Source organism: Coregonus lavaretus, assembly GCF_964263955.1.
Source record: "Coregonus lavaretus genome assembly, chromosome: 23".
Taxonomy (NCBI): domain Eukaryota; kingdom Metazoa; phylum Chordata; class Actinopteri; order Salmoniformes; family Salmonidae; genus Coregonus; species Coregonus lavaretus.
Genome location: NC_140010.1, coordinates 33,669,467 through 33,681,702, shown reverse-complemented (window position 1 = coordinate 33,681,702; position 12,236 = coordinate 33,669,467). Strand labels below are relative to the sequence as shown.

The 12,236-nt window shown below is 43.6% G+C and overlaps 2 protein-coding genes across 3 annotated transcripts; one reads left to right on the top strand and one right to left on the bottom strand.

Moving 5' to 3' along the window:
• Positions 1-243: 243 nt before the first annotated feature.
• Positions 244-5,263, top strand: LOC311098939 (ras-related protein Rab-11B-like). Its single transcript, XM_084139494.1, has 5 exons — positions 244-433; positions 3,386-3,581; positions 3,957-4,150; positions 4,737-4,817; positions 4,975-5,263. Exons 1-5 carry the CDS (start codon positions 394-396, stop codon positions 5,115-5,117), a joined length of 654 nt encoding a protein of 217 aa, XP_083995620.1. The 5' UTR covers positions 244-393; the 3' UTR covers positions 5,118-5,263.
• A 248-nt stretch (positions 5,264-5,511) lies between these two features.
• On the bottom strand, positions 5,512-11,069 carry LOC311098938 (E3 ubiquitin-protein ligase MARCHF2-like). Of its 2 annotated transcripts, none has more exons than XM_084139492.1 (5): positions 10,746-11,069; positions 9,847-10,080; positions 7,707-7,902; positions 7,416-7,625; positions 5,512-6,246 (listed from the first exon to the last, which is right to left on the bottom strand). In XM_084139492.1, the coding sequence occupies exons 2-5, from the start codon at positions 10,020-10,022 to the stop codon at positions 6,091-6,093; spliced, it is 738 nt and encodes a 245-aa protein (XP_083995618.1). In that variant the 5' UTR covers positions 10,023-10,080; positions 10,746-11,069; the 3' UTR covers positions 5,512-6,090. The 2 variants fall into 2 exon arrangements, with proteins under 2 accessions (XP_083995618.1, XP_083995619.1); XM_084139493.1 differs by having other exon boundaries at positions 9,847-10,026; positions 10,746-11,053.
• Positions 11,070-12,236: the final 1,167 nt, after the last annotated feature.

The following is a 12,236-nucleotide window of genomic DNA, read 5'->3' as shown; positions in this document are numbered from 1 at the left end:
TTTTTGACATGCGGGTTTCTGGATTTTTTTGTTGTTATTCTGTCTCTCACTGTTCAAATAAACCTACCATTAAAATTATAGACTAATCATTTCTTTGTCAGTGGGCAAACGTACAAAATCAGCAGGGGATCAAATACTTTTTTCCCTCACTGGTTTGTTTCCTATTAGTGTGACAGCCAGCAGCGGCACCATGTGGAAGGTATGGAAACAGGGACTCCTCCCCTTCTGCAGAGTTAGGAGACTCTCTTCCTGCGGTCAGCCTTGTTTGACAGCCAGCATTGGCGCATTGTCTTACACATTTATGTCATTTTCTCCTGTACATACAGGTAATTCAGAGACAAACTATTTTACTCATTCTTTTCCGGAAGAAGCGTTGGAGAGGCCTCGTCTAGAATGGGGAACAGAGACGATGAATACGATTTGTTGTTCAAAGGTACATTTTGATGACTGCAGCCCCCCGTTGATAGCACCGTCAATAATTATGTAATTGTTTAATTCTAAAGACAAATCAGACATCAGCCTTTTGAACGAATCATAACAACAAATACAACAAATAGTTTGGCGGAATGGTTTTGAAAGAAACATTGTCTCTGGTGGAAAACGTTTTCTACTATGGCTACAGAAATGCTGTCATTGTAACATTGTAACAACGCCCGCAGTTATATCTATAAGTAAGATGCAACAACGTATCTGCTTTGCCTCTGACTTGATCAACTCTGATAAACCCATAAAATAGTAACTATTTGTAAATCGGTTATTGACAAGAATTCTGTTTTCCCTTTTATGGTTGAAAGAGCTATATGAAGTTATATTCTTTTTTTGTAGTTCATTGTAGCTTATAGCCCCATATGCAAATGTTGCATTGATGTAGGCCTAGACCTACTGTAACTGTGGATGTTTATTATATTCAGCTGACAGTGAAATGTTTTGACATATACTATATATACAAAAGTATGTGGACACCCCTTCAAATTAGTGGATTAGGCTATTTCAGCCACACCCGTTGCTGACAGGTGTATAAAATCGAGCACACCGCCATGCAATCTCCATAGACAAACACTGGCAATAGAATGGCCTTACTGAAGAGCTCAGTGACTTTCAGCGTGGCACTGTCATAGGATGCCACCTTTCTAACAACTCAGTTTGTGAAATTTCTTCCCTACTTGAGCTGCCCCGGTCAACTGTAAGTGCTGTTATTGTGAAGTGGAAACGTCTAGGAGCAACAACGGCTCAGCCGCGAAGTGGTAGGCCATACAAGCTCACAGAATGGGACCGCTGAGTGCTGAAGCGCGTAGGTCGTTAAAATCGTCTGTCGTCGTTTGCAACACTCACTACCGAGTTCGAAACTGCCTCTGGAAGCAACGTCAGCACAATAACTGTTAGTTGGGAGCTTCATGAAATGGGTTTCCATGGCCCAGCAGCCCCACACAAGCCTAAGATCCCCACGAGCAATGCCAAGCGTCGGCTGGAGTGGTGTAAAGCTCGCTGCCATTGGACTCTGGAGCGGTGGAAACGCGTTCTCTGAAGTGATGAATCACGCTTCACCATTAAAAAAATTAAAATATTTAACCTTTATTTAACCAGGTAAGCCAGTTGAGAACAAGTTCTCATTTACAACTGCGACCTGGCCAAGATAAAGCAAAGCAGTGCGATAAAAACAACAACACAGAGTTACATATGGGGTAAAACAAAACATAAAGTCAAAAAATACAACAGAAGAAATATATACAGTGTGTGCAAATGTAGCAAGTTATGGAGGTAAGGCAATAAATAGGCTATAGTGCAAAATAATTACAATTAGTATTAACACTGGAATGATAGATGTGCAAGAGATGATGTGCAAATAGAGATACTGGGGTGCAAATGAGCAAAATAAATAACAATATAGGGATGAGGTAGTTGGGTGGGCTAATTTCTGGCAGTCTGACGGACAAATCTGGCTTTGGCGGATGCCAGGAGAACGCTACCTGCCTGAATGCATAGTGCCAACTGTAAAGTTTGGTGGAGGAGGAATAATGATCTGGGGCTGTTTTTCATGGTTTGGGCTAGGCCCCTACATTCCAGTGATGGGAAATCTTAACACTACAGCATACAATAACATTCTAGACGATTCTATGCTTCCAACTTTGTGGCAACAGTTTGGGGTGGGATTGGCGTGGGGTGTGGGGGGTCTGTGGGTGGCTATTGATAATTTTATTGGATTCCTCATGTCTTCATCATTGTTAGGAAAAATTATGGTCCAAATCGGATGTTAGGTACTATATTTATTGAAGATTATATGAATCCTTTAAATTAAAATGGCCTTTTTAGGTGCAATCAATTAGCTTAATTTCTCAGAGATCAAATTATATTTCAACAAAATAATGTTTCAGGAATGCTAATCTTATCTGTTTCTAACTACAGAAACAATTTCAGAACAATCGGAGATGGTGGGTGTCATGGCTTGCTGAAATGACATGGAACGACCCTGCAGTTTGCCACTGACACCCCATATAGAGGTCTATTTATGATGTGTGGCGCAGTGGTCTAAGGCGCTGCATCGCAGTGCTAGCTGTGCCACTAGAGATCCTGGTTCGAATCCAGGCTCTGTCGTAGCCGGCTGTGACCGGGAGTCCCATGTGGCGGCGCACAATTGGCCCAGGGTAGGGGAGGGAATGGCCGGCAGGGATGTAGCTCAGTTGGTAGAGCATGGTGTTTGCAACGCTAGGGTTGTGGGTTCGATTCCCAGTATGAACATTTTTTTTAAAATAATGTATGCACTCACTAACTGTAAGTCGCTCTGGATAAGAGCGTCTGCTAAATGACTAAAATGTAAATGTAATGTGACACAGAGTAACCTCTGTGGACTAGACATCTGAGGATGAAGGGTTCTGCTCTTCCTCCCTTGCCATCATTTAGAAACCCTGTTGAAACAGGAAAGCCAAAAGTGGCCCACAACTGTCAATTCAGGTTTGATGGAGCATGTTATCAGCTTCCTGCAGCAGCAGGGTGATGCCACAGGGACAAAGATCACCTGTATTTCCTGTACTGACAAAAAACAAAAGGATGTCACTTCAACTGTGCATCAACTATTGTCTCCTTGGTTAATTAAGGGCAAACGATTAACCAAAAGACCCATAAGCGCTTAGAAATATTGACAGAAATATACAGACACATACCACTTCAAATGGGGCGATTTCGGCCATCCACTTATTCAATATTGTCAATGGGATTGAATGATTGAAAATGAAAACCTGCATTATGTAACATATGGTGAAGAATGCAGGTATTGATCCAAGGTCTAGCCCAGGATCCTAGATCCTAGTCCACCTAGGAAATACCTCATCTGACATTAGGCTAAATACATTTCAGCCAGTGTGTTTTCTCTCTGTCTCTTTATCAACAGTTGTGTTAATTGGGGACTCGGGCGTCGGGAAGAGTAACTTGCTCTCTCGGTTCACACGGAATGAGTTCAACCTGGAGAGTAAGAGCACCATCGGGGTGGAGTTTGCCACCCGCAGCATCCAGGTGGATGGCAAGACCATAAAGGCCCAGATATGGGACACGGCTGGACAAGAACGTTACAGAGCCATCACCTCCGCGTAAGTCGTGTGGGATCCCTCAACACTGCCTGTTGAGGCCTCTTGAAAATAAAATGATTGTCAGCAAGGATCACATAAGAGTACTGTAGTGGTCTCAAATCGTAGTCCCAGAGAGGTAAAAGGTGATTAAATTAATTCCACTAATTGATCAACTGCTCAAGTCCTTGATTAATTGAATCAGGTGTTTTAGTGCTGGGTTGAAGTGTGGAACATAAACCTGCATACCCTATAGCTCTCCAGGATCAGGTTTGTTGAGCACTAGCCGATTACTAGCCTCATCTTCAAATCAGAGTGCCTGACTTGGAGTCTCACTTGGGACCCATACATTGTTGTCTATTGGTGCATTGAGATTGATACGCAGTCTCTTTCCTACAGCTATTACAGAGGGGCAGTGGGTGCTCTGCTAGTGTATGACATTGCCAAGCACCTGACCTATGAAAACGTGGAGCGCTGGTTGAAGGAACTGAGGGATCATGCCGACAACAACATCGTCATCATGCTGGCGGGCAACAAGAGCGACCTGCGCCATCTCAGGGCCGTGCCCACGGACGAGGCCCGGGCTTTTGCAGGTACTCAGATCTTTCGGCAGAGGTAACATAGCCTGGTCCCAGATAATATAATAATAATAATATGCCATTTAGCAGACGCTTTTATCCAAAGCGACTTACAGTCATGCGTGCATACATTTTTGTGTATGGGTGGTCCCGGGGATCGAACCCACTACCTTGGCGTTTCAAGCGCCGTGCTCTACCAGCTGAGCTACAGAGGACCACGATCTAGTTGTGCTGTCTTGCCAATTCCTATGGTCATTGTCATGGCATCTAGGACCAGGCTCAGGGGTACATGGGCTCTTTGGGACAATCTTGGAACAGCTTCCTCTCTTTATTTTGTGGTCCTAAGGGACCACTGAAATGATGGATAGGGTGAAATTAAAATGAGAGCAACACCATATAGTTGTTTTCACCTATCTGGAAGTTTTATAATCAGTGGTCATCATAAGGGAAGGGAAGTGAGTATAGTATTGGGACATAGCAGCCTAAATGTGCAATGCAAAGGGCATTGAGTGAGCCTAAATGTGTAATACATAAGGATTATGTCCTGGAACTGTTTGTTAATGATTGTGTGACTCACTTTGCCCTTTCTTTAACCCTGCAGAGAAGAACAATATATCGTTTATTGAAACTTCAGCCTTGGATTCAACAAATGTAGAGGAAGCTTTCAAGAACATCCTTACAGGTACAGTATAACAGCAAAAGGACTGTCTAAAAAGCTAATTGCTTTGACATTTCCCAACTTTTTTAGGCAAGTGCAGATTAAGTAGACTAGAGAATATGAAATAAATCCTCTTTGAAGTATTTAGATGCACCACAACAGTCTAGTCTACTCTCCACAGAAATCTATCGCATCGTATCGCAGAAGCAGATCGCTGAGCGGTCTGCCCATGACGAGTCCCCTGGAAACAATGTTGTGGACATAAGTGTTCCACCCACCACAGACCAGAAAGGGAACAAACTGCAGTGCTGCCAGAACCTGTAACCCATGACAACCCTCACCGTCCCTCGCTTTATGTCACCTCAAAGTGTTGTGTGCGCCGACTTTCTTCATTTTGTGTAATATATTTATTTGGTTTTTGATAACTTGTTCACTCACATTAATGCCATGAAATTAAATTTTACAATATGAGTAGTTGAGTGGATCTCCTTCATGGTACCTGTATACTTTGGACTCCTACCTTCTGGCCTTGCAAGGAGTGTAGTCCCATAAATATCCACTAGATGGTGGTATGGAGTGGTGCAGTCTACTACATTGATCAAAATAGATCGTTACAGATCCAATACTCCTGTATAAGTAGCACAAAGAGTTTCAGCACACATTACAGTTTACACATTAAAGCCAGTGTATGGTGACAGATGTGTCCTCTGCAAAAACCAAGAGTCCCTTATATTTTATTTCACAACGACACAGCTTACTCAAGGGAGTGCAAAAGGAAGACTAAAATTACATCAAATACTTTTGCATACCCTGCATACACTGACTGACACTCCAAAGCCTACTCTCTCCCTCTCCAAAAGGGCAAAGATTTAAAAAACAGAGAACATCACCATATTTAGACTTTGTCGTTCACATGGTCGTTGCTCTAAGTGAGTAAATTCACGAGTCTATTGGATGCCAGTTGTCCCAATAAAAGCTAAATACATTGTGAAGGAGAGGAGGGTAGTGTGTTTCAGATATACTGTATTAACATGCTGCATCAGTTGTATCCCGCTATGAGCCGTGTCCTTCTGTTTGTGACCTTATGTTCCAGTCCAGTGTTCATAATCCGGCGATGACTTCAGTGACACGTCCTTCTACGAGTTCAAAATGTCCCAAAATCAATGGTTATATATAGTTCATATCTGGGCTCAAGTGCTTCAAAAGTGAATATGGAAAAATAATCCCCAGAATGGTCCAGAAGTGCAGAAGTTCAAGTTATATTACACTTTATTTGCGAGACCACGTCGCTCAGTGCTCATATGATGGTCTCGTCAGCCATTTTTTTGGTTGACTTTGTTGGCACGGAATGTTGGGTGGAGTGCGCTCCTTTTATGTCGGGCATTAGCAGGCGCACTTTCTGATTGGTCCTCCTCCACTCAGAGTATAACTGACAGTGATAGCGGAACGATACCTGAGGGGCACAGAGACAGACGTCAATGAAACTAGACATTTTATATGCACTGCACAGAGCAGATTCGTTGAATATATGGTTGCTATTGCAGGCACTCAACCAGGGATCAATTCCATTTCAATTCAGAGTACACCCAATTCCAATTCTTCCTAATTGAAAAGCATAGAAGATAATTGGAATTTCAGTGTACTTCCTGAATTGACTGGAATTAAAATGGAATTGACCCCAAACCTGCTCACAACACGACGTGAGACATATTGCATGACACATTTGTATTTGGTCTAGAAAATGGTTCCGCTTCAGTTGCTGATTTTGTAACTATTGTAAGTATTTTTTTCAGAGTACAGTAGCCTTTCTAGAGTACAGACAAAAGATTATTGTTGCAGGCACAACATATTTCTGTTGGCACATTACTTGTCTCCCCTGAATATAAAACAGGAAGGGCACAGAATTCCACAGACAAGAAGCAAAAAAAACAATGCTACACAAATGTCGAATTCGTCTCACAAAATGTACTAATTGCTATTGTAAAGCACACATTTAAAACTGCAAAAAAAATATGCTGTCAATTAACAAAGGTGGAGTAAAGTAATCCATGAGGTGTGTGTGTGTTCTGTGTGACCATAGTGCTTACCTACGTAACAGCAAGAGGAACTGCCCCTCCTTACCTTCAGACTATGCACAAACCCTTCACCACAACCCAAGCACGCCGTTCTGCCACCTCAGGTCTCATGGCCCTCCCACCCCTAGCTTCCGCTCAGCCCAGTCCAAGCTCATCTCTGTCCTGGCACCCCAATGGTGGAACCAGCTTCCCCCTGAAGCTAGGACAGCAGAGTCCCTGCCCATCTTCTGAAAACATCTGAAACCCTACCTCTTCAAACAGTATCTAAAATAATCCTCCTCACCTCGACCCCACCCAAAAAAAAAAAAATATATAACAATAACACTTAACCAGCACTTGCACTCCCCCCTTCTACCTCTGACTCTACTGATAGCTACGTTATTGAGGGAAAATGTACTTTCTATGCCTGTAATATGTGGTTGTCCCACCTAGCTATCTTAAGATGAATGCACTAACTAAGTCGCTCTGGATAAGAACGTCTGCTAAATGACTAAAATGTTCAATGTAAATGTAATGTGTATCTGGTCTGTGTGTGGGGCCTAGTTACCAGTGTCCAGAGGATGTAGATCGTGAAGAGGGCGATGGTAAGGGCAATGAGTCCCACAGCCTCCAGCCGGCTGTTGAGGGTCAGGTGGTCCTGTGCTCCCCTCAGACACAGCCAGCCTGAGATGGCCGCCAGTGGCGTGATGAGCAGGAAGCAGGCCATGTCGCACAGCAGCGTGCGCTTCTCACTGCGAGGCCCCGGGTCCCGCAACCACTGGGAGGATGCAAGGAAAGGATAATTATTATTATTATGGTCTTTATTCACTCACAGACACACACAGTGTCAATGGTGTACCTGTGTGAGGGGCTGGGGTCGCCGTTCGACAGTGAACTCTGTGTGGCAGAGCTCACAGTAACTGGTGTTGGAGGAGGACAGCCACTTCTCCAGGCAGCTCTTGTGCACCTTACCCAGGGTCCCTGTGCAGTCGCAAGGGGAGAGCAGCGTCTCACCACCGGCCCCCTCGTGGCAGATCCGACACATGCCTTCATTACTGGACAAATAGGGGAGAAAATTGTGCCTAGTGACCACTCGTTTCAAAACACATTACACATGATATACTTAAGCAATAAGGCCCGAGGAGGTGTGGTATATGGCCAATATACCACGGCTAAGGGCTGTTCTTACGCACAACGCAACACGGAGTGCCTGGACACAGCCCTTAGCCGTGGTATATTGGCCATATATCACCATCCCCCGAGGTGCCTTATTGCTATTATAAACTGGTTACCAATGTAAAACTGAAGACATTTAATCAATCAAACCTCTGTGATTGCCAACAAGGGTTTTGCCACCAAGTACTAAGTCATGTTTTGCAGAGGGGTCAAATACTTATTTCCCTCATTAAAATGTAAATCAATTTATAACATTTTTGACATGCGTTTTTCTGGATTTTGTTGTTGTTATTCTGTCTCTCACTGTTCAAATAAACCTACCATTAAAATTATAGACTGATCATTTCTTTGTCAGTGGGCAAACGTACAAAATCAGCAGGGGATCAAATACTTTTTTCCCTCACTGTATGTGGCAACTCCTTCAAGACTGTTGGAAAAGCATTCCAGGTGAAGCTGGTTGAAAGAATGCCAAGAGTGTGCAAAGCTGTCATCAAGGCAAAGGGTGGCTACTTTGAAGAATCTAAAATATATTTAGATTTGTTTAACACTTTTTTGGTTACTACATGATTCCATGTGTTATTTCATAGTTTTGATGTCTTCACTATTATTCTACAACATAGAAAATAGCAAAAATAAAGAAAAACCCTTGAATGAGTAGGTGTGTCCAAACTTTTGACTGGTACTGTGTATACCCGATCCTGTAGGTTCATGCTCTACAACATTCGGAGAGTACGACCCTGCCTTACACAGGAAGCGGCACAGGTCCTAATCCAGGCACTTGTCATCTCCCGTCTGGATTACTGCAACTCGCTGTTGGCTGGGCTCCCTGCCTTTGCCATTAAACCCCTACAACTCATCCAGAATGCCGCAGCCCGTCTGGTGTTCAACCTTCCCAAGTTCTCTCACGTCACCCCGCTCCTCCGCACACTCCACTGGCTTCCAGTTGAAGCTCGCATCTGCTACAAGACCATGGTGCTTGCCTACGGAGCTGTGAGGGGAACGGCACCTCCGTACCTTCAGGCTCTGATCAGTCCCTACACCCAAATGAGGGCATTGCGTTCATCCACCTCTGGCCTGCTGGCCCCCCTACCTCTGCGGAAGCACAGTTCCCGCTCAGCCCAGTCAAAACTGTTCGCTGCTCTGGCACCCCAATGGTGGAACAAGCTCCCTCACGACGCCAGGACAGCGGAGTCACTCACCACCTTCCGGAGACACTTGAAACCCCACCTCTTTAAGGAATACCTGGGATAGGATAAAGTAATCCTTCTACCCCCCCTTAACCCCACCCCCCCCAAAAAAACACAAAAAAAAACATATTGTAAAGTGGTTATCCCACTGGCCATAAGGTGAATGCACCAATTTGTAAGTCGCTCTGGATAAGAGCGTCTGCTAAATGATGTAAATGTAAATGTATATATATGTCCATTGTTAATCTCCAAGGAAGAAATTGTGTACATATCAGATCACCCTCTGCAGGGTCAGAAAAAAACAGATGAATCCGGTATTCAGAGGAAATGGAATGAGAGCCTATGACGCGACTTCCGCTTTTGGTGACATTCCATCTTAACTCTTCCTCCTCCACATTTACTGGATTGGTTCAACAGTGCAGAAGAGAACCTCCAACTGTCTTTTTCTTTTCTTGTCAGGACCAGAAAGAAAGAAACGCTACTATTTTATGTCTGCTATGTTAGGTTAATGTCAGATAGAAGCAAAGGGACACATTCTCAGGCAGAAAGGTTAAAGGGGATACCTAGTCAGTTGTACAACTGAATGCATCCAACTGAAATGTGTCTGAGTAGAACCCTCTCGAGGAACCCCCTTACCTCTGTGAGCCCACAGCTTTGAGAACAGTGGAGAGTGGGCGACCATCTTTGGCCGTAACCTTGGCGACGTACTGGGCCTTGCCAGCTTCTGGCCCCTCTACCTCCTTGGGCAAGTTGGCACTGCCCGAGTAGTCACACAGGGAGCCAGGCAGGTGGCAGCAGCCTGATGTAGTCATGGCTCTGTTGGTGGTGGTGAAACGCCAGAGGAGCCAGCAGTCAAGGAGTCAGTTTGGACTGCATGACAATGTTAGAACGCAGCATTGGTACAACAAATCTTTGCAGACAATGTCAACACCGGAATTGACTTATGTAACAACGATAATTTGAATCTATTAACGGGGACATTCTTTAATCATAGTTACTTTTGACAAGTATGTGGTGGGGGGGGTCGATGGCATGTTTACCACAGTAAACCAGATGGCATGTTTACGATGCCATGCATCTCACGTCACAGCCATACTATTTACGAATGAGCTTGTTACGATGTTACCACAGTAAACCAGATGGCATGTTTACGATGCCATGCATCTCTCTCACGTCACAGCCATACTATTTACGAATGAGCTTGTTACGATGTTACATTGTACCAACAAACAAAAATATAACTGACTGTCAGTTATAGACTAAGCTTGGTTCCAGTGAATCAATAAATAACAAACAAACACCGCCAGGCAGTGGAAATGCTAACGTTCGCTAGTTAGACAATGTTTTCACATCCTCTAAACACTAGAAAGCTAGCTAACGTTAGAAAGCTAATTGTTCAATGATCTTCATTTCCACTAAAGTTAGCAACCTAGCTAGCAAGATAAATACAATGCAGTGAAAATCTATGAAGGTGAGCACTTAGCATAGCTAAATACATATTTTTTAAACAGCCTAAATAACAAGGGATAACGTACCGTAGTCACCAGCAAGCTCTCCCTGGCCTTAGTTTAGCTAGCTAACGTTAGCTATTTAGCTAGCTAGCTGTATGAGATGACATTGATATTTAGCCAAAACGATGGTTCGGAAAGAATACAATAGATGATGGAAAGCCGTGTATCTGCTCCATTGTTGGCCAGATCATTTACTTGTTTGTAACAGTCTCCCAGTCTTCTCGCAGAAATTGTGTATCTTGCACGGATTTGTGACAGCTAGCTTGTTAACATTATTACACTGCCTGGCTGGTTGGCTAACATCTCTCAGCTGTGCACCACTGTATCATTATGGTCCATGCTATCCGTGATCATTGGGACGTCCCTGTCAAAGATTTGTATTACTAGCTAACCCAAGATAGACCTGCGCCTGGCGTTTCCAATGGGCGCAAATGAATCATAGTGGGCATAACAAGCAAGGAGGTAGGCAGAGCCAAGCACGAGCTAGTGAGATCCTATTGGCGCGTTCTAGCATTTATTTGCATATTTCCGTTAAGAAACGCCTACTCTGTGAAGTGCGCGTCTGCAATAACTCAATTCGCACGTGCACTCCTTTTAAACAACGCAATTTTTTACAAGTTTGGCAAAGGATAAAGACTACAAAACGCAATCCACTCTGTTTGTTACAGATTGTAGTTTTGGAAACAGAAAACTGTATGATCAAATGTTTAATCGATGGGAAAATTAGCAAAGAGTTGGCCAATATTCTCCCACTTCCGGCCACTGGGCTTCTTCTCATCACCATATTTGATAATGAATGGAAACGCCAACCGGATGCTTCACATTTATACATCTGGTGAAATATCTTCCTCATTGTTCTAGCTGTGTTTTTTCTTCTTTGTCTTCATTTTTTTCTTCTTCTTTGGTTTTTAAATGGCGGTTGGCAATCACAAAGTACGTTACCGCCATCAACTGGACTGGATTGTAAATCCATTACACCTTGTAAAAAAAAAAGTTTAGGCTAACATTAAAACCCACTACCCCATTCCATTACTTTCACCCTATCTACTCCTACACTGTGCCAACGGCCTGGGAGGACGGGACACCACCCCGCAACACACCCTGTAATTCTTCTGAAGTCAAATCTAATACACCCAAGTACTTCTTTGCAGCTGCCACCACAACATATATTTTCTGTGATTGATGTTCCATTTCTGCAGTACAGTTGATAACCATTGCTATGAATGCTATCATTTTTACATTTTCGTCAGGTGAGGTTGTGTTTCTCTCTGGCGGGAGGTAAGCTTGGCTTATATGGCTTATATACATAGTTTGGGCTTTGTCGAGTAAAGCTTAAACTATGTATTTAGATTGTAGTTAGGTATTGTAGGTAGTTATCGTGGGTTGTTGTATGTTATTATTGTAGGCTAGTATTGTATTCGGCTGAGCCCGGTGAAGCACGAAGCTAGCTAACCCACTACATGGACTAGCTGGCGGGTGGCTACTGGTAACTATTAGCAACTGTGGATAGTTGTT

Excerpts from the sequence above, each read along its gene's own strand:
- LOC311098939 (XM_084139494.1), top strand. The coding sequence starts at position 394 with ATGGGGAACAGAGACGATGAATACGATTTGTTGTTCAAAG. Across the intron at positions 4,151-4,736 it reads CGAGGCCCGGGCTTTTGCAG|AGAAGAACAATATATCGTTT; the intron begins GTACTCAGATCT and ends TTAACCCTGCAG. Across the intron at positions 4,818-4,974 it reads TTTCAAGAACATCCTTACAG|AAATCTATCGCATCGTATCG; the intron begins GTACAGTATAAC and ends TACTCTCCACAG.
- LOC311098938 (XM_084139492.1), bottom strand. The coding sequence starts at position 10,022 with ATGACTACATCAGGCTGCTGCCACCTGCCTGGCTCCCTGTGTGACTAC. Across the intron at positions 7,626-7,706 it reads GACCCCAGCCCCTCACACAG|TGGTTGCGGGACCCGGGGCC; the intron begins GTACACCATTGA and ends GCATCCTCCCAG. Across the intron at positions 6,247-7,415 it reads TCTACATCCTCTGGACACTG|GTATCGTTCCGCTATCACTG; the intron begins GTAACTAGGCCC and ends TGTGCCCCTCAG.